At 48.5% G+C, this 21216-nt stretch overlaps 1 protein-coding gene across 1 annotated transcript; it reads left to right on the top strand.

Annotated features, from left to right (window-relative positions):
* The first annotated feature begins 2482 nt into the window (after positions 1-2482).
* Positions 2483-3092, top strand: LOC149338909 (uncharacterized). The gene is made up of 2 exons (XM_089550828.1): positions 2483-2521; positions 2802-3092. Exons 1-2 carry the CDS (start codon positions 2483-2485, stop codon positions 3090-3092), a joined length of 330 nt encoding a protein of 109 aa, XP_089406954.1.
* Positions 3093-21216: the final 18124 nt, after the last annotated feature.

The raw sequence follows: 21216 nt of genomic DNA, 5'->3' as shown, positions 1-21216 counted from the left end.
ATAAACAACTTAAGTATAGCATTAATTAAGCCCCCTTTTTATGAGAGCACATACGAACCCTCCAAAGTAGGTATGCCTGAATGAGCATATTGCACTTTTTTCTATGCGAGAAAATGACTGACCGGTTTATGAGAGTTTTAACGGGTGCTGCATGCGTTCTTAATATGTGTAATGTGATCAGGTTCTGTTTACAAGATGCATGTCGAAATGATTTCATTTAGTTAGGCTTAGAAACGGCTGCCTTGAGATGGTTCAACCTAAATTCAACACAAATTGCTCAACAGTAAATCTCTTGACTACGCTCAACAAAAATTCCGCTTAGCAGGTGTTGAGTATGCTCAACATACATTGAGTTCATGTTGGTTTCCAGTTGATTAGACAGGAGCTCAACAAGGCGTCAACTGAAGCTCAAAAGTCATTTTTGTAAGGGACTGCACTGAAAGAGTACGTCCAAGATGGTGAGAACTTGTGTTATCCGAGTGGTGCGGTTATGAGCCTTCTTCAAACCTGCGAAGAGCACTTTAAAGGAATCACGTCCTGGACAGACAATCTGTTCACCCTTAAGTCCCCTCTAAAGGCTGTCACAGAATATTTAAACAAGAACACACGATTCACTATGGAGGCCTGTCAGCAACACAAGGATTCTCTGGCAAACATACTGATATCAAGTTATGCAAGAGTACGGCTACGCATTCACCTGCGTCAGCTCGAAGCTGCGAGAGTCAATGGGCATGGAAGCAAGACATGCGCTGCAGTTAATTTGCAGTGAGTTGTAGCGCTTGTTTTTGACATTTTAAGGTTTCCGACCAAATAAACAAGCTATCACATCGGAAATCGCTAATTATCGGATGCAGTTTCTTTTTTCATTGTTCAGAAACCGTGTGGCTGCTTTATTTTAGCGGCATCGATATCTGATTTATAGTAGTGAGCAGTTTACATTATATTGCTGCATAAGATATGCTAAACAGGGCTTATAGTCCGTGACTGCGTGAGTCAAAATTTAATGCTATAGAAACCATATGTGTGAAGCACCAAGTAATCTGGCATGTATTAAAAAGTTTGTTTATCTCCATCTGCATATCGAAAGTAACGCGAAAGAAAGGAAAACGAAATTCAGAATAGCTATGGGAATGCTTTTCTGAGCGTAAAATAGCCGTAAAGTACTATATTGTGTAATGTAAAATGAAAGAACATGCCTATATGTATACTCAAGCTTAACACAAAAATGTTCCAGAAGTCGTTTATTTTGTAGTATTAGCGAGTAATGCTCCGCAAAAATTATAAATCACGTTTGAAACTACAAAGAAACATTAAAAGTGGCCCGGATGTGTTCGCTGGGCGGTATATGGCGCTCGGCTGCACGGGCGCGACACAGCCGCGGCGGCCGAGTTTCGATAGAGCTGAAAAACACAGTGCCTTGTACTAGGTCGATATCGGTGCATGTTAATAAAAACCTAAGGTGGACGAAATTTCCGATGTCCTCCACCACGGCTTCATAACAGCCGATGTCGCGAAATTACAAAAACCGTGAATGTGACACTGGCTGGCTCGCCGCCCTTGGCTGCGTACGGAGCGGGCATCCTAATGGCGGACGTCGTAGCAGACGACGCGGTTGTCTCCACCCTGCACGGCGGCGGCGGGAGGAGCGCGCGCATCGAGGCACCCTAACTCGGCCCCCTAGGAAATTACGCAGTAACTGTCTCACATATCTCGGTGAACATTCGTCCCACCTATTGAAAATAACAGACAATTTCAGGTTGGGGGACATGAAACATGTGGTGTACAAAATACGCTTGACATTCAGAAAAAAAAAGGATGAAGGTAGAAAAAGAAGCACCATCGCTGAAACTGTACACTTTACGCGAAGCAGGCAGAGAGCCAACTATATTGCAATGTTCATTTTTGTTAGGTTAGAGAAATGTACTGCATAAATCAGAATGATTTATCAGTGAGATCTGTGCTGTCGTGGTCGGACACTTTCAGGATACATGTGAATAAGCGGAATTTTAAGTTTAGTTTCCCATAATTTGCGCGGAATATATCAACATTCTTTGTTTCCCGGGTTTTGTGTATAATATAAAGGATGATTTGTAAGCCCGGCTAGTTTAACTAATGAACTGCCGTCTTTATCAATTTGTGACTTGCAATACCGGGGCAACCTTTAAGAATATAAAAGCTGTATAGGGGTAATTTAAAATTTTGGAAACAATTAAGCTGTGTTTAAACAAGGTACTCTTCCAATTACTCGCATGACACAGCTCTGTTCCGAGCGTTGTAGTTACCAATGCAAGCACGCCAAAACTCATAACTGAGAATTTTATTACAGCATATGGACTGAAATAGGAATTAAGAATTAGGAATTGAAAACTGAAATGGAAGACGGGAACTAAGATCCCTTTGAAAAGACGGCAAGAATACAAATTGTACGGTAATTTTATAGATAACCTCTATCTGCTTTGCAAAGATAACGGGCACTCTCGCGATGCACATGCCACACGGGAACAACCCTGACGGCAGGCAGGTATTAGATATGTGGATTGGATACGGTTCTGTCATGTCAGTGATGTATTTAACTGGTGTGAGTGTGCTGCGCTATGAACGACTGCAAGGCACAGCTGTCAACCACTAAATATGCATCTATACTGCGCCACAGAACAGGTGCGTGCTCACTGTGCCTGCTGCAGTGATGGAAGTGCTTTGGTAGGAGTTTCTGTAATACCGAAGGGCAGTAGAGAAGCTATTAGGATGCTGGGATGTTGTGGAGTCTGTTGTGTCTAGCTTTTTTACTCCTTCTGCTGCAGATGGGCGCCTCCGGCCACAGCTTGGGCCTCATCTTCGGCGTGGCGCTGGTGGTCATCACGACCTCCGCGGTGGTCACCTTCTACGCGCTGGGCAAGGACAAGGAGAACACGTCGCCGAGCCTGCCCTCCAGCTCCCGCGCGCCGTTGCCGCCGTTCGTCCACGTCACCGGCGGCGATAATAATAAAAGCCTCGACGCCGAAGACCCAGACGCTGGCGTAGCCGAAGATGAAGGTCTGAGCAGCGGCGAGGGAGGCGACGACACCACGTCGTCCACACCAGAGACGAGTTGAGCGCCGCCCCCTCTTCGTAGGGGGATGGCGCTTGTCCGGTCGAATTTTTTTTGCATGTTACCGTCTTTTTTTGTATTGTCGTTTTATGTCCATAAATTTCGTATGCATATGTTCTGACTTGTTAATTCAGGTTTGTTTTATTTACACGTGCGGAACTCCAGCTGAGTGCCTTGAGGCAATTATGTTGTTATTGTGGCTGGACATTAGCAGTCGACGTTGATTTCTCTTAACCGCCCCCGCATTGCATGTCGGCGGAACGTATAGTACAATAAACGTGATTTAATCAGTCGGCGAAAATACTGTTGTGATCATCGGATAATACCCGCCACGGTGGCTCAGTGGTTAAGGAATTCGTCTACTCAGCCGGAGTCATCACCATCATCATCAGTCGGACTACGCCCACTGCAGGGCAAAGGCCTCTCTCACGTCTCTGCAATTAACCCTCTCTTTTGCCAGTTGCGGCCGTCGTATCCCTGCAAACTTCTTAATCTCATCCGCCTACCTTTCTACCGACACTGCTACGCTTGACGTCTCTTGGAATCCACTCTGATTAAAGGGCAACGGTTATCAGGCTTCGCATTACATGCCCCGCCCAAACCCATTTCTTCCTCTTGATTTCAAATAGGATGTCGTTAACCCACGTTTACTCCCTCACCCACTCCGCCCGCTTCCGATCTTTTAACGTTTCACCTATTATTTTTCTTTCCATAGCTCGCTTCGTTGTCCTTGAATTAAGCTGAACCCTCTTTGTTAGCCTCCACGTTTCTGCCCCATCGGTGAGCGCCGGTAAGATACAGCTGCTGTAGATTTTTCTCTTGAGGGATATGAGCCAATTGCCATTCATGATCTCAGAGAAACTGCCATATGCGCTCCACCCCATTCTTTTCCTTCTGGCTATTTCCGTCTCATGATCCGGATCAGATATCAGTATCTGTACGAAGTAGACATATTCCCTTACTCCTTCCACCCCCTCGCTACCAACTGCGAACTCTTCCCTTGCTATACTGTTGAACATTACTTTTGTTTTCTGCATGGTAATTTTTAGACTCACCGTTCTGCTCTGCTTGCCTAACTCATTAATCATGCTTTGCAGTTCATGTCCTGAGCTACTTAGCAAGACAATCATCAGCGAATCGCAGATTGCTTAAGTATCCTGTATGAACTCTCGTAATCAATTAAGGCTATTATAGGGGTCGGTTTTATTCTCTGCATTTCTCTATCACCTGATTGACATTGTGAATATGGTCTATTGTCGAGTATTCTTTACGAAAGCCTGCCTGATTATCTTGTTGATTAAAGCCTAAGGTTGTCCTGACTATGATTACCTTAGCAAATACTTTGCTGGTAACGGACAGTAAGCTGATCGGTTTGTAATTCAAGTCCTTGATGTTTCCTTTCTTATGAATCAAGTTATGAGCATTCTTCCAAGCTTTTGGTACGTTCGAGGTTATAAGGCATTGCGTATACAGGGTGGCTAGTTTTGCTAGCACAATCCTTCCTCTGTCCTTCAACAAATCTTCGTTTACCTTATCCTCACCAGCTGCGTTCGCACCCGCCGCGGTGGCTCAGTGGTTAAGGCGCCCGTCTACCGAGCCAGACCCCGACCACGCGGCCCAGTTTCAATGGAGGCGAAACACAAACGTCACCCGTGTGCTGCGCGATGTCAGTGAACGTGAGAAGATCCCCAGGTGGTCCGGAAATTATTCCGGAGACCTTCACTACGGCGCCTTTCTTCCTTCCTTCTTTCACTCCCTTCTTTATCCGTTCCATTACGGCGCGGTTCGGGTGTTCACCGAGGATGTCATTTCCTTTCGTTAAAACCAATTTTCATTTTTTTGTCTTCTACTATAGGTCTTTGATATCACCGTGGTCGAGGCATGAACGATCAACTTCATCGATGCCGGGGGCAATGCGTTAACAATTCGGCTCCGATTTCGTGACCGCAATGACTCGTGGCTCCCTCTCCATGCATTCACTCTAATTGGCCCTTGTGCCAGGTGTTCGTGAATTCCTGTTTGAGCAACCGCGGCATATAGTGTTACTGCATGAGGGGTTGATAGTTGCATATGCGGGGAGGAAGTTCACCTTCCCCTCAACACACCCACAGACAGATTACTAGGCCTGGGCCTCCACAATACGATCGGGGAACTGGTGGAGGCCCACCGACAGGCCCAATACATCAGGCTCACACAAACCTCCACAGGTCGGTATATCCTGGACACCCTCGGAATCAAAATACCGGCCAACGACCCAACCCTCCACGCCATCCCAGGAACCCTTCACCGAGAGCTCCTCATCAGGCCGCTCCCGAGCAATATGCACCCGTCCCACCATGAGCACCGCCGCAGAGCCCGTGCGAAGGCACTCCATCGACCGTACGGCCCCCAGCCGGACGCCGTATGGGTGGACGCTGCCTGCACGGGTGATGAAGCTACAGCAGCTGTGGTGGACTCCTCTTTATCCGCCCTCCTCACACTACCTCTCCCTCCAGACACGTCCCCAGAGGCTGCAGAGGAAGCCGCCATTGCCCTTGCTATAACCCGCACGGAAGCCCGGTACATTTTAAGCGATTCTAAAACTGCGATTCTAAATTTTGCTCGAGGCCGAGTCCATGTCCCTGCTTTTGGCATACTGGACTCGCCCGATGCCCCCCCGCCCCAACAAGTGGAGCTGATATGGGTGCCCGCGCACTCCGGGAATCCCGGAAACGAGGCCGCCAACCTTTTAGCCCGAGGTTCTTTAAACCGGGCTCAGGTGGCCTCTGATCGGGGATTCACGAAGGAGCGCATGCACTCATTCAGTGAGCTGACCCAGGCATACAGAGCCTCTCGCCAGCTCTACCCCCCGCCCCACCCCTCCCTAGATAACAAACACGCAACACTCTGGCGCAGACTACAGACACACACACTCCCTTCACCCCTTACCCTAGCCCATTATCATCCCTCCTTCCCCACTCCGGCATGCACTCTATGCCCAGAACCCTTCGCCTCTTCCCTCCACATCATTTCCCTCTGCCCGGCGGACCCTCCCCCGCGGGACCTAGAGAACCTCAAGACCTGGGAGGACTGGGAGACCCTGCTGCGCTCGGAGGACCCGGCCGTGCAGACCATCGCCACCGGCCGTGCTGTCAGTGTTATGGACCTTCGGAACAAACACTTGAGTGCAGTGGGGTCGTGCGGGGATTCTGGGGCATGCCCCGAATTCCTCTGTAACTAAAGTTTTCTCTCTCTCTCTCTCTCTGTCATATTTTTCAGTTCTTGAAGCTAAAAGCTTCACTACGCTAGTCAGCACGGCGCTTCGCGTGAGCCGGCGTACGTCGGAGCACGAGTGACGTCACGCACGGCGCAGGCTACTGCGCATGTGCGCCGCCGCTTCTCCTCCTCGCCACCGTTTGACCTGTCGCCGCAGTCGTGCGCAGTGCGCGTTTGAAAGGAGGGGTATATAAGGCGCGCTTGCCCATAGGCTCCGCGCGCTGTGCGTCATCGCGTGACGTTCGCCGCAAGCGCGTGTTTATCGCAGATTACAGCAGCTTTTCGCTTCGAGATATCCAGGCTTAACCTTAGCTAAGCGCTAGCCAATTTTTATGCGAAGCATATTACTAGAGCTACGCTACAGCCCGTCGAGCACGGCGGTGGAGCTAGCACCGTGACCAACGTTAATGGAACTAAACTACGTGACACCACGTGACCACGTGACACCACGTGACAACATGACGTCACAGCAGAGGAGATGGGCTGCCGGCTCGTGCGGTCGGCCGCGGCGGTGGAGGCTCCACATCAGAGGCGCGGCGGCTGACCACGTGACAACATGACGTCACAGCAGAGGAGAGATGGGCTGCCGGCTCGTGCGGTCGGCCGCGGCGGTGGAGGCTCCACATCAGAGGCGCTGCCTGCTGCTGGGGGTACATCAATACAGTCTATAGGGAATGGTGGCGGTGGTGGAATAACTAAGGGTGTTTCCAATGTACTTTCCATGGGTGCCAAGAATGCTGTTGTAGCCGGTGCTGGGGCAGCGGTTGTACACTCTGCATTGAATTCACCGATGATCCCGTATATAGCTGCCACGGCAATCCTTGCTACACTTCTAGTGGTTGTATTAAAATGACCAAGTATTCAACCAAGGAAAGCCATGTATTACCAAGCCTAGCCATCAATATGCTTCGCATCTGATTAGGCTTAACCTTAGCTAAGCCTCAGCCGTTTTTTTTATTATGCGGTTGCATAGGGAGGCCGTTGAAGCGTCTTCCCGGCGTTGTGCCACTGTAACACTCGACGAGGCGGCGGTTTCTAAGGCAAATGTTTTTGGCCCCCATATTGTCACACAAGTATGGGACTGACTGCGTTCGAATCAGCGAAACATCTAGTACAGGAACGCTGGTCGCAACTAGCGGCAACCATCAGTCGGGAGTCGAATAGTGAAAACACATGAATGGGCGTTGGTGGGTGTGGGTCACACTATAGCTGCCTATGGCATGACTGTCTATGGGCTTCGGCTACGAAATTGGATTGACACACGTAATGCGCGATTAGATGTCCCGCTTTGAGAGTAATTTTTAATTTGTTGAATTTTGATCTGAAGTTGTATGAAGCGTTTCGCCAAATGCAATCATGCGTAGGTTTCATCAACCCGCACCCCCTCTCACTAATCCGACCTCATCATCCACAGACACTTCGAACACCCTCCCTTGCAAACAAGCAGCGCACCTCAGACACCCCACCCCTTCTCGTGCCCACAGAAATAGATGCTAAATTAGCAGCACTCGAAGCAAAATTTGACCACAAACTAAAAAGACCTGGACGCCCGGCTCGAGGCCAGATTCAATCACCTCTCCGCCCCCCTGATCGAAAAACTTGAGCAGCGCATGAACGCTATGCTTACCAAGACGCTGGAGCTCATGAAACCTAATCTTACCCATCGCTTCACCCAACTTCAAATCCCCTCTACTAAAATAAAAGTGGTAAATTGGTTTTTGAAGAAAGGAAATGGCGCAGTATCTGTCTCACATATCTCGGCAGACACCTAAACCGCGCCGTAAGAAAGGGAGGAAGGTAGCAGTGAAAGAAAGAGAAGGAGGTGCCGTAGTGGAGGTCTCCGGATTAATTTCGACCACCTGGGGATCTTTAACGTGCACTGACGTCGCACAGTACACGGGCCCCCATCCCCCCTCCGCAAGCACAAACCACCTTTCCTGAGCAACACATACCAATCGACACCCGTTTTGCTACCCTCCTCAATCTCCTCACTATCCAATATGGCGGGGTGGAGCACTCTCTCCCCATCTTAACTTGAAGCTGCCGCGGCTTCCGAGCCAAGCGTGCACCTCTGTAACTTCTCCTTCCCACCATCACACCCACGCCCCCCATACTTCTCCCCGAGACTGCACATCGAGCAAACCTCCCCAGCTACACACACTCAGATGCCACTAACACACCCAGGGCGTCCACACTCATTTACCGCAGCCTCAACTACAAAACTCATCACATCACGTCTGAGACGCCCTGCGTGATCACTGAACTATACATCACACACATGCACTTCCTTCAATCTTTATAGCAAACCTTTCCACCCCCCGTCCCAGCTGATCGCCCCGCTAGAATCACTACTGCGAAAACTACATCTACCAGGGAAAAATCTCCTACTTATCGACGGGGACATTCAGCATACTTACTGACTGGGGATACACAACCACAAGACATCGATGTCGCAAGCGCTGGCTACTCGTGCAGAACCTACAACTCACTGTTCGCAAGAAGTTTCATGCGCCTACGCGGATTGGCAACAGTGTGAGCATGGACACCAGTCCGGACCTGACGCTGAGCCGCTACATCCGCGGCTTTATCTGAAACAGAACACAACATACACTCGGCAGTGGTCATTACATTATACAAATCAATCTCCCGTACAAACCACCCCGTCACGTAAATACAACACACAATCTCATTAATTGGGATGCCCTTCGCGCTGCACGCACCGCCTTCCCAGACATTCCCATCGCAGACATCGACTCATGGGTTCAATCACTCAAGAATGACGATCACCACAACACGGGACACATCGAACGTACCACCGAAACCCCTGCTCTGGACACACGCCTAGCCCACCTCTGGGTGGGCTTATCACAGCCCCCTGAACACTGGAAAGGCAACAAACAGAACACGGCACTTAAAAGCGGCTGGCCGCACTGCAGACACATATTTCCAACAACACTCTGAGGAGCTGTACCGATCCAACTGGGGACAGATATGTGACGGCATCGCCGGAAACCTGTCCAGCAAACGCGCATTGCAACTACTCCGACACTTCATTCACCCCACACACATCAAATCAGCAACACAACACCACGTGACACGCATCACACACGAACACAATGACGATCCCGACACCCCCTAGATACACCTCAAACCATGTACATCTCTCCAGGTGCCCCCACACCTCTACCCCACTACACAGGACAAGCCAATCCCACACTCGACGCCGACAACACGGAGAGGGAAGTCAGAGCGGCCCTCCTGATTCTCCGCGCCAACTCCGCATCTGGTGCAGACCAAATCACAAACTCCATTCTCCGTAATCTGGACGACCAATCGATAACCCAGATTACGAAATACTTCAACCAGTGCTGGTGGGAGGGTGACCTCCCGCTGTCCTGGCGCCACGCGAAGTTAATATATAAATACCAAACCCAACAAACGACTTACACTCCAAAACCTTCGCCCGATTTCACTAACCTCATGCCTCGGGAAGCTCCTTGAGCATGTTCTGTTAGCGAGACTCACAAGTCACATGGCGGACAATCTATACCCGCATAGCATGGTGGGATTTCGCCCCCATCTATCCGCACAGGACGCAATCCTGCAACTCACGCACGACATTTTCGACCCGCTTCTTTCTGGTCACACCAAGGCAGTCTTAGCTTTGGATCTCTCCAAAGCTTTTGATCGCATTGAACATCAGGCGATCATGACTGCTCTACCCCCTTGAGCGTGGGTATGCGCATGTACACCTACATTCAAGCATTCCTCACTGACCGCACGGCTGAGATGCGCTTAGGCCCTCTGTCTTCCCTCTCCCACACGCTTCAGAGTATCGGCACCCCTCAAGGGTCTGTTCTTTCGCCCTTCCTGTTCAACATTACCCTCATCCCCCTCGCCCCAAAATTTGCCACTATTCCCCACCTGAAGCACACACACCATGCCGACAATATCACTCGGTGGACCACCCATGGCAGTGACGGCGGCATAGAGGACACTTTACAGGAAGTATCCACCCTCACCCAAAATTACGCACGGACCACCTGACGGTCTTGCTCCCCAGAAAAGTCGGAACTGCCCCTCATCCGGCCTAAGAACCGCCGCTACCCCCGCTCCTCCATTGCCATTGAACTGAACGGTGACCCGGTATCGGAGGTTGACATTCTCCGTGTACTGGGCCTGCACATCCAGAACTGTAGCAAAAACACCACCACCCTCAAGAAACTCAAGCAGGTTCTAGGCACGATATCGCACTTTATCCGCAGGGTTTCGGGACATCACACAGGCATGAAGGAGCGCGACCTATGTAGCCTCATTCATGCCTTTGTCTTCAGCCGTGTGCTGTACACTACCAGATACTTACCAGTATCCAAACACGACATAAACGTTTTGGATGTCTTGATCCGCAAGGCATTCAAGGTAGCACTTCACCTTCCCCTCAACGCACCCACAGACAGTGTGCTTGGCCTGGGCTTCCACAACACGGTCGGGGAACTGGCAGAGGCCCACCGACAGGCCCAATACATCGGGCTCACACAAACCTCCACAGGTCGGTATATCCTGGACTCCCTGGGAATCAGAATACCGGCCAATGACCCAACCCTCTTCGCCATCCCACGACCCCTTCACCGGCAGCTCCTCACAGGCCGCTTCTGAGGAATATGCACTGTCCCACCATTAGCCGCGCCGCAGAGCCCGTGAGAAGGCACTCCATCGAATGTACGGCTCCGAGCTGGACGTCGTATGGGTAGGCGCTGCCTGCTCGGGTGATGAAGCGACAGCAGCTGTGGTGGACTCTTCTTTATCCTCCCTCCAGACACCTCCCTAGAGGCTGCAGAGGAAACCGCTATTTCACTTGATATCACCCGCATGGAAGTCCGGTACATTTTAACCGACTCTAAAAGCGCGATTCTAAATTTTGCTCGAGGCTGAGTCGATATCCCTGCTTTTGGCATACTGGATTCGCCCGATACACCCACCGTGCCATGTGTAGCTGATGTGAGTTCCTGCGCACTCCGGGAGTCCCGGAAACGAGGCCGCCAAACTTTGAGCCCGAGGTTCGTTATACTGGGCTCGGGTGACCTCGGATCGGGGTTTCGCGAAGGAGCGCATGAACTCATTCAGCGAGCTGACGCAGGCATAAAGCCTCACGCCAGTTCTAACCCCCACCCCACCCCTCCCTAGGTAACAAACACGCAATACTCTGGCGCAGACTACACACACTCTCCCCATCAACCCTTACCCTTGCCCACTGTCATGCCTCCTTCCCCACACCTGCTTTCGCCCTGTGCCCAGAACCCTTCGCCTCATCCCTCCACACCCTCTCCTTCTGGTCGGCGGACCCCACCCCTCGAGGCCTAGAGAACCTCAAGAGCTGGGAAGACTGGGAGACCATGCTGCGCTCACAGGTCCTGCCGTGTACACCACCGCCACCGGCCAGGCTGCCAGTGTGATGGACCTTAGGAACATAAACACTTGAGTGGAATGCGACGTACGGGGACCCTGTGGCGGGCCCTAAATTCGTCTTATCTAGTCTTTTCTCTCTCTCTCCTAGGTTTCAAACCGGACACTTGTTCGGACTTTGGCTGGTATGTTCAAGTGGTGGTGATGGTGGTGGGAAACAGCTATTGACTATGTAAAAAAGGAGGTTTTTTGGTCCAGGCCTTATTGGCCCAGGTCCTCACAAATCTAGATGGCTCCTATTCCGGATCCCTAATGGCGTCTAACGCCGGTAGCGCCATGGCGACCAAGGTCCGTTGGGACTGCAGGTCATGGCAGCTGAGGAGCGCCGCCTCCCAGGTCTCCCTAAAAGGATGGGAGATGAATGATTGGGATGGGTGGAGATTGGAAGGGTAGGCCGATGTGAGAAACGCCCGAGAACGTCGCTCCACACAGCTTGCAGCCTCCATCAAATTCGGCGTTGAAGTGTTTCAATACTGCAGGGCACAGCATTGTATTTGTAAAAATCTTGAGAAGGAGCCTTCGCGTGCTGTTTCGTTTGGAAGGTATTGCCCACGAATGAAAGCTGATGGTAATTTCCATACCAGAGCGCGCGAGGTGGGACGGTATCGCGGACAGATTAAAGGGAATGGAGACGACGATCTCCTAAGCATTGCGCTAGAGGCTGCCATTTTAATGAATTTTAACACGCGAAGGAAAATGCTATTGTGATGGCTAAAATTATAGGTAAAGTATAAACAAAGCTAAATATAGTCGAAAGAAAGAAAACTGCGATGGCGGAGTTTCCTAGAGCAGAGACAAGCGAAGCTGGTCTCTTGTCGGTTGGCTGGTGCGACTTAAGGAATGATGAAAACGAAAGGGCACGGGCCTGATCACTGGCTCGAGCTGAGCCGCAATCTCTGCCATGTGCAGACAGAGGAGAGTTGAAATATGCGTTCATGCCGCGGCAGATACGAATTCCTCTCGAGGCTAAATGTATGGCAAGTTTTTTTAAAGCGAAATATTAACTGCCCTAGTCAAGCCAAGTCATCAGCGTCCTGTATTTGCACATGCTAGTGTATATTGCCGTCCTACCCCTATCCTTTGTTACCATCGCTCCCCCCCCATTTCTTTCTCTCTGTCTTTCCTCTCCCTGTCCCGTTATTCTTGCGAGCCACAGCTCAGGTTCTTCAGGTTTCGATGGCATATGCCAACGCTAGCAACATCTTTTCCTTGCATTTTTTAAAATAATAAATAACCACCAACAACAACGGCGCCGCAATTTGACCTTCAAGTAGAGGAAAGGTAGTAGTGTGGCAGCCACGTGACATATCTTCTTCCCCCAAGACATGATTCAGGTGTCCATCGAGATGTGACAGATAGTGCGCCATTTCCCTCAAAAACCAATTTTCAATTTTCTCTTATTTCACTCGCTCCTTATCGCTAAAGTTAAGAGTGAAGCGAAAAAAATAATGCGGCGAGCTTAACCTCGGTCCACACTAAACAAGAATACACCTATATGGGAGTAAAAACGGAAGTAAGCTGTCCTCTAGCGCACTACCATTGATTAAATGGGAGTACGCGAGAGGACTGCTCACTCCCTTTGTTACCTCCTATCTGTTTGGAGTGTGTGCTCTCCAGGAGCTTTTCTGACTCTAAAAAAGGCTTCCTTATTGCATTCTTCAGCCCGAAAGCCCACATTCTTGAGAAGCCTTTTGGAACTATTATTTTGGAACAAGGCACGTGGAAAAGGCAGTTGTCACTATATTTCCAAAGTAAGCTCAATCTGCTAATACAGACGACCCGTTTTTAATTAAAAATTCGTCAGGTTTTAGATTTTGTGCAGTCTGGCAACATTGATAACCTACGCGCTTTTGCGGTTGACATAAGAAGACCTGTATTGTTCACCACCTCATGATAAGTTACTACACTGTGTCGAGGAATGCAATGACCTGTTCGGAATGAGTGGCTTTTCAAAACTCAAACGGAACTACAGCCAGTATCTTTTGGAGTTGAGCTCTTAGGCGAGCGTTCCTGAGTAGTAGCCGTCGGCGTAACCGGATGTCCAAGTAGCAGAGCGAAGGTAGCTGTCACGGGAAGATACTGGAGGCTGGCTAGCAGTGTAACACGCCATCTGCCACTACATGTCGGCCTAGTCTGCTATCACCCTACTTGACAGGTGAGAAATAGTAGCAGGGCAAACTGCCACCTGCCGAGACGAAAGCGGAGGAATGGACAGATGAAGGTGGCTGCTACGGGAGGATCCCGAAAGGTAGCGAAACTAAAATACATCAAAAGCCACGATGAAAGTTCGCATTACCGACTACCGTAATTGTCTGTCATTTTTTTAGAGCTTTTATCATTTTACTTGGAGTCCACCACCTATCTTTCATGGAATAAGCCCTACCTTAAAAATGAGGGCACATGTATTGGCTCCCGTATAGCCCCGATGCAAAGTAACCTCTCTTTTTACTCAAGCTTGAGAAGCCCGCAAAAGAAAAATCGGACAATTCCAGAATCATAGGTAACTGGCACGTTTAGCGTTAGCGCCGTAGTGTTAAGAAGCTCCTGTTGCAGAACAGCCAGTACTGGCATTGTAACACGAAAACTTCCATGTGTAATATCTTGTGCAGATCCGGGGAATCGAAACAAAGTCGTTTAGATTCAGAGGTGAGCATGCGCAGAACACGCTACGAAGGCTCCTCTTTTCCTTATTGCATGGAAGTACACCCACACTCACAGGCTTAAGTCTGACTTAAGCGAGCTGCATCAGGGAACTCGTCATACACAATCGTACCAGCATCCACTGTCACTTTGTCAGCGCATCGAAATTCCGGGAGACACACGCATGCATTGACGAAAGGGAGCCAGGCAGGAGGCTCATCCTGCGCGGCATATACCCACCGCACCATAGCACACTGCTCTCTGAACAGAGACTTCGATGAACGTCTCATCTGTTCATCTGTTTTCTGAATAGACTGTATAGGAATTCTGAGGAAAACCGTACAGAGAGGAAATGGAATGTGTCGGCGACTTGTTAAGAAAACCCCACGAAGGCCCCTCATTCCTGTGACCAGTGGGTGCAAACAGCACTCAATTAGCACTTAATCGTCTGTTAAACACAGCTAGGAGGAAGGGACGGTTAACTGATCTAAAAGGAAAACTTTGAAACAGGCTGATGAACAAACAAGTACTGCAGACCAGCTCCAGCGGCCTCCCGAGGGAGAAATTAATAGCCTTTACACGTCGGCTCCCATTGAGAGCGCCACACAAAAGTTTCAAAAATTGTATGAACTGCCTCTACTTTTCTCTTGCGTAATGCAACACCTGCATGACATATACAAGCTTTGAAACCAAGAAGATATTGCAAACTAGTGCTCGTACAAATAGATACAGTTCCCTGCCCATCCAAGCCTGGGTTTGTCGCCCACGTAATGAGATCTGAGAATCCCAACGAGGCCCACTCTTGCGATACTGATGCAATGGAACCCCCAAGAACTGTAAATCTTTGGAGTCCCACTTGATGCCACGAAAAAATCTCGGTTTCGTACCCAAGTGTCCTACCCAGAACACACCAGATTTATCGAGGTTAAGAGACGCACCAGAAGAATCGTAAAACTGCTTAGTTACACTCAAAACATCGAGCACACTCTTTTTTATCAGAGCAGAAACGGCAATGTCATCAGCATAAGCTTAAGTTTTAATTTCACATTGTGATAGTGAGATGCCACGAACGGCTGTGTTCTGGTAGGTACTGCGACATAGGGGCCCAAGGTATAAAGCAAATAACAAAGTGATAGCGGGCAGCCCTGTCCATCAGATGTTTTAAGTGGAATAGGTTTCGTAATCATGACTGACCTTATCGAAAGCTTTTACCAGATCAATCTGAATAAGAGCCACTTGAATGACCTCATCTGGCACTGTCTCTTAACACGGAAGAGAACGTGCCATATGGTTATGGTTTCGAATACGACGGCCTTTGATTCCGCGCACTTGGTACAGCCCTAATAAATCTAATGCCACAAGCTGCAGACAAGAAGAAAGAATCTTCGCAAATATCTTATAATCCACGTTGCATAAGGATATCAGACGGTACCGTTTAACAGTTTTCAACCGATCTGCGTCTATATGCTTTTTTGGGATTAGTACGGTGTGACCAGTGTAGAACGTGGGAGGCAGAATGCCCATGTCACGAGCTGCACTGAAAACTACCAAAAAGTAAGGGGCTACGTTAGGCATAAAAGCTTTACAGAACTCACTACTTAGACTGTTAAGAACGTCCGACAGGGCGGGGGGGGGGGGGGGATGTATTCCAGGGGCTTTCTTTAACTTTTATATGCGGCTGTTTGGTGATAATAGTAACCCGATCAGAGGGTCCAATTTGAGTCACTTAGGAGAAGCGATTCCTTGTCTTGAATATGAGCAGTGTGCAGTCATTGAGGGATCTTTTACTTTAGATGTGGTGAAATCGGCCATTTCTTTTCTGCAGGTTCAGAAGTTCCCGGGCCCGGACGGTCTAAGTAGCATGCTAGGAATGCTCGTTGGTTCGAACTGCAAAAAAAGTGGACCTAGTAAAGACGTTGTGGTCTTTGACTTCGTGAAGTATCTTGGTGCAGTGAAGCGTCCGTGAGTATTATGAGTAAGCAAATTTTGAAACGGGACCCGTTAAAAATCCCATTCCACCCTGCAAAGCATTTCATTCGACTGCTGTGAGCTGTGGAACGCAGCGCCATGTATTTTGTAGTGATGAATGTAAATGCGAGTTGCTTGCGCTGAGGTACAGCCTTTGTGAAAAGTTTTGAGCCCAGGGGGTTTGCTTCTGAGCCACACTGTGTGGTTCGTAATGCATCTCCAGCGCTCCAAATTTCTTGAAGGTAAAAAGATTTCTGGTCCTGTCTTCTCCAATGGGTAGGGCTGCCACGAATGCTTCAGGAGTCCCACTACAAGGCTTAGGGGCAAACCCCCTGGGCTCTAAACTTTTGACAAAAACTGTACGATAAGTGTGTTATGACCATGTTCCGTTTGAGTTTGGGTTTCGGCGTTCTTCATTCAAAAGCGGCTGAGGCTATGAGTTACGCCGCAGTGAAGGGCTTCAGTAATTTCGGCGACCTTTTATTGACAGTGACCAGGATTCGTCAGAATGCAGTGCTTTTAATATACCTTGCTCGAACAAAGCTCTGAGCCGCTTGTTTTAACATTGGAGCTACCGTCTAACAACAAAATTTACTTTCTGGATGTCACAAAATTCGGCGCATATTCCGAAAACTGGCGCAGCGCGTAAGCAATCTAGCCAGCACGTGCCGTTAGAGCAGTCGAGAAAGAAACCCCCGGAGAGCGCCTAACCTTGGGTGTGTTGCTACCCCTCAACTTCGCTAGCCGGCGCGGCGCGAAAGGAAACGTCCTCGTGCGCCGTCAAAGGATCGAGAAAATTTGAGTAAATTCTGCTTATTTCCGACGGAGAGGGCGTTGCCTTGAGCGTGCTGAGTGATGCCTTCTCCCCTTCGCTAGCGCGATGGTGACGGCGCATCGTAAGAAGGAACTGGAAGGTTCTGGAAGCTGGTCTCCGCACCTACCGAGGCCCTAACCACCGAAGTGGAAAAGCGTCGTGTTTTGTAGATAATTCATCTCGTTCGGAGTTATGTGGTATGGCAACCCGGAAAACGCGGCGCGCTCCATTTTTCTCGTGCGGGGTCTCGCGCGTCGGCTGCAACGCGGCCGTTCGCAGCGCGTCGTGTTTTTCGCTCGCGAAAAATGCTCCATGCGGTTCCGGCTTAAGGGTGTCTGTGAGTGCACATGTAAGAGCGCGAAAAGTTGACGTCCGCGTCCGCGACAGGATGTTTGGTGCTTTGTAAGCTCAGAGAACGGAGAGAGTTGGAAGGAGTTTACAAAGCGGTCGCAAATGAATGTGTATACCAGCAGAGTAACATTTCTTGTATGATATATTTTGAGCGAAACTAGAACATTATGGTTTTCGGGGAGTATCAATAAGTCTCCGGAAATCTTATCTAACAAACAGGCAGCAATCCGTCGTAATAAGTGAGAACTGTTCTACTCCGGAATTCCTGAAAGCCGGTGTTCCACATGGTAGTCTCTTAGGACCTTTGTTATTCAATTTATATATAAATGATATTGTAAATATCACAGACGGTGATTCCTTCATTATCTATGCAGACGACAAGAGCGTGTTTATAATTTCTGACAGCCTTCACGATATTCATGATGCAGCCAATACCACTCTTGAGAAGTTACATCATTGGAGCCAAGCAAACTCACTGTATATTAATACGAAAAGACTAAGGCAACCCTTTATACTGTGGCCCAAAAACACATAAGTTGCACATTTGACCTCTATATCGGGTCAGACAAAATTGCACTTGTACCACAGACTAAGGTGCTAGGTGTCATATTTAATGAACATTTGGTATGGAACTGGCATGTGAACTTTGTCCTTGCTAATTTGGCGAAAGTAGTTGGAGTACTGTGTAACTGCCGTCATGTCTTACCTGCAAGGCTTAAACTTCAGATATATAATTGCAGTTTTTTCATCCCAAATAGACTACGGTTCTTTAGTTTGGAGTATAACATCAATGGCAAATATTAATAGAATCCGCATATTACAGAAAAAAGCCCTCCGGCAAGTTGCGGGAGTTTCTTGGGACGCACCATCAATGCCTCTTTTTCAAGTGTACAACGTTATACCGTTCATTAAATTGTATAGCTACCGATTGATAGCGCGATATAAGACATGCCTGCAATTCAATAATAAGGCATATCTATCACTGTTTAATCTGAAACAGCCCCCTGACGTGCAATATTCTCTTCGGAACCAAGAACCATGGTTGGGTCTGTTTTCTAGGACGAGTCAGGGGTGGAGCAGCATTGAAACTCGTATAAGGAGGCTTCTAAATGAGTTAATCTCAAAAGATATATATGTATACAGCATGATTCCGGCCGAACTTAAGAGGGTTCACCAGTGGCAGTGTCCATAGGAAATACATGGGAACTTTCAGAAGGTATACCGTGTCTAAACATGGCTCGATTTTCACGAGGTTTGTGGCAGCGTTTTCTTCTTTAGTGAATAGAGGAAATGTTGCGGGCAGATTTTATTGTTTAAGTTGCATTTTTTTACCAATTAGACGCAAAGTTCCAGAAAAATGCTGCTTTTAGATATGTCGAACTTCCCTGTCATCTCGGGAAAAAACTCAGCCAAATATCAAAATTTCGTCCGCAACATTTCCTCCCTTTTTCATTCTTGATTGTTAAGCCGCAATTTATATCCGTATCGAACCTAGTGTTTGCGTTTTACAGGCTCTGAAAGTTGTGTATGTATTTTCTGCGGGGATTTGAATTTCGCGCTAAAATTTTACTAGTGCGACGTTTCTCCACCTGGCGACAACTTATTTTGTCGCTACTACACTCTACCACAAACTTCTTGCTTGTCTGTGTTCATGCGCACACTTTTTTCTTATAACCTGGACGAACTTTATTTCTTTCGTTCCTTTTTTCTTGCTTGGGCTGTATTTGGAAAGGATTTCTGCTTTTCTTTTTTTTTCTCGAGCTTCTGGTGCCCCCCCCCCCCCCCCCCTTAGCTCACACAGTAAGGCATTGTTCGCCCCAAAACACTCATGAGTCGAGTTATCGGGTCAAAAACCGGTTACTGGGTCCATGTAAACGTGCCGAGTCGAGTCAGGAGTCAAGGGGTCGGGACCAGTAAATTCCTTTTTTTTTTTGACTGAACTCCATCCTGCCCCGATGTGCTTGCAAACTCTATCGAGCCGAAAAAACGGAGGGGAGAGGATAAATGCAAACTTGTTTTTCACTTGCGCCGTCGCACCTGCGAAGCAGCGGTGTTGTGCCTCAATCTTGGATGCTACCACCAGTGGCGTAGCCAGAAATTTTGTTCGGGGGGGGGGGGGGGGGGGGGGCTCATGTTGCAGCGCGGCCTCCTGATAGAATTTGTGGAGAGATCAAACGCAATAATAAATGCATTGCAATTGACAATGCCATTGTGTATTAGGTAACGCTACGCACTGTCTAGACAAGTGAAATATGTATTTTTTAAATAAAAAAAATGTATTCGTATGTTCAAAAATCGTGGCAGACATAACTGATACCAATACTTCCATGTTTTTGCGTATTTAATAAGTAAAGAAAATACCACACGAAGTCTAGAGCTATATCAGTCCGAAACGAGCAAAACAGTGCATGCCGCTTATATGAAAAAACCACAGTTCTCGTCCTTTTAAGTTTCATCCAACTTTGATTTGCTTGGTGCCTTGTTGGTGCTGAGAAGCGGAAGATGGGTGTTCGGCGCTGGGAAGGCTCGTACGAGACTAGGCATAGTAAGCTACAGGCTGTCACTACAATCGAGGACATGCTTCTGTAGCTATGTAAGGAAGGCGGGAAAGGGCCAGGCGGGAAAGGGATGAAAACCAGTCATAAGGCGTTGTGCTAGGAGCTCCTTTCTTTCCTGTTATTTGGAGACTGACTACACAGGTGTTCAACACAATGGGACCTTTTTTGGGTAATGTCCTGGGGATGCACCAAGCCTCGCTTCAGTCATTTTAACCAACCACACCTGTCTGCTCAGCCGAAACCAGTAGCCCCCCTCTAGCATTGTAAAAGGATTTTCTCAGAAAAGAAGGAAGAAAGCTTAGGCAACCCAAACCGGAAACGCTAAATTGGTGGGTTACTGGGAAATGGTCTATTGTCTGACCCCCACATCCTTCTTTGCTCAATGGCTTGAGAGGGGTTAACTTTTTTGTGCTTCGGTCCCAGGAAACTTGGCCACATACCTACACAAAGTTCTGGGCTCTACTTTTTGTACGCGGAAGAACGAATACTTTCGTGTCGCGGTGTGGTTTACACACCTGGAGGGGGTATAGAACTTACCTCCTTTTTGGGGTACTCAGGTGCTGTCATCTATCGACAGAAAAAGTTCAAATCTGAGTTGCCTTGTAGCTGGCGAACCCTCTTAAGGCGTATCTGCTAAATTTTGCATTAATGTGTCTGCAACCGATCACTCCTCAAGGTCAAAGCAACTAAATCTTTTTAGCAGTTCTTTTGTGCACCTAATTTCGTTCTGATTGTGGTAATTATGTCATGTTGTTTCAGTCCTTAGCGATGCTTTTTGCTGCACTGTACGCCAGCAATTTGTAAGAGCGCAGGGGCCCTGTCAAGCTGTCTTCTGACAAGCTTTTTGTCCTGTGCCCTGCATTTCTTTGTATGGAGTGCAAAAATAAACGTTTGATTTGATTTGATTTGATTTGATTATGATCTAGGTGCCGCACTGAAGTGGTTAGTGAGGTTCATCGAGTGAAGGTATACTTTGCCTTGAAGAGTTCGGTCCCCAAATATGAGCTTGAAGGAGGTGGTTGAGGTTGGAATCAAGATGGGGATGTCCGGATGTTATGAAGTTCGGCACGCGCCTGTAG

This window comes from Amblyomma mixtum, chromosome 6 (genome assembly GCF_055824585.1).
Source record: "Amblyomma mixtum isolate Tamu chromosome 6, ASM5582458v1, whole genome shotgun sequence".
NCBI classification, from domain to species: Eukaryota; Metazoa; Arthropoda; class Arachnida; order Ixodida; family Ixodidae; genus Amblyomma; species Amblyomma mixtum.
Note: the sequence above shows the minus strand (reverse complement) of the source record. Positions and strands in the feature narration are given on the sequence as shown.

Coding starts and splice junctions, on each gene's coding strand:
- LOC149338909 (XM_089550828.1), top strand. CDS start 2,483: ATGCACATGCCACACGGGAACAACCCTGACGGCAGGCAG. Junction 2,522..2,801: donor ACAACCCTGACGGCAGGCAG/GTATTAGATATG, acceptor CTTCTGCTGCAG/ATGGGCGCCTCCGGCCACAG.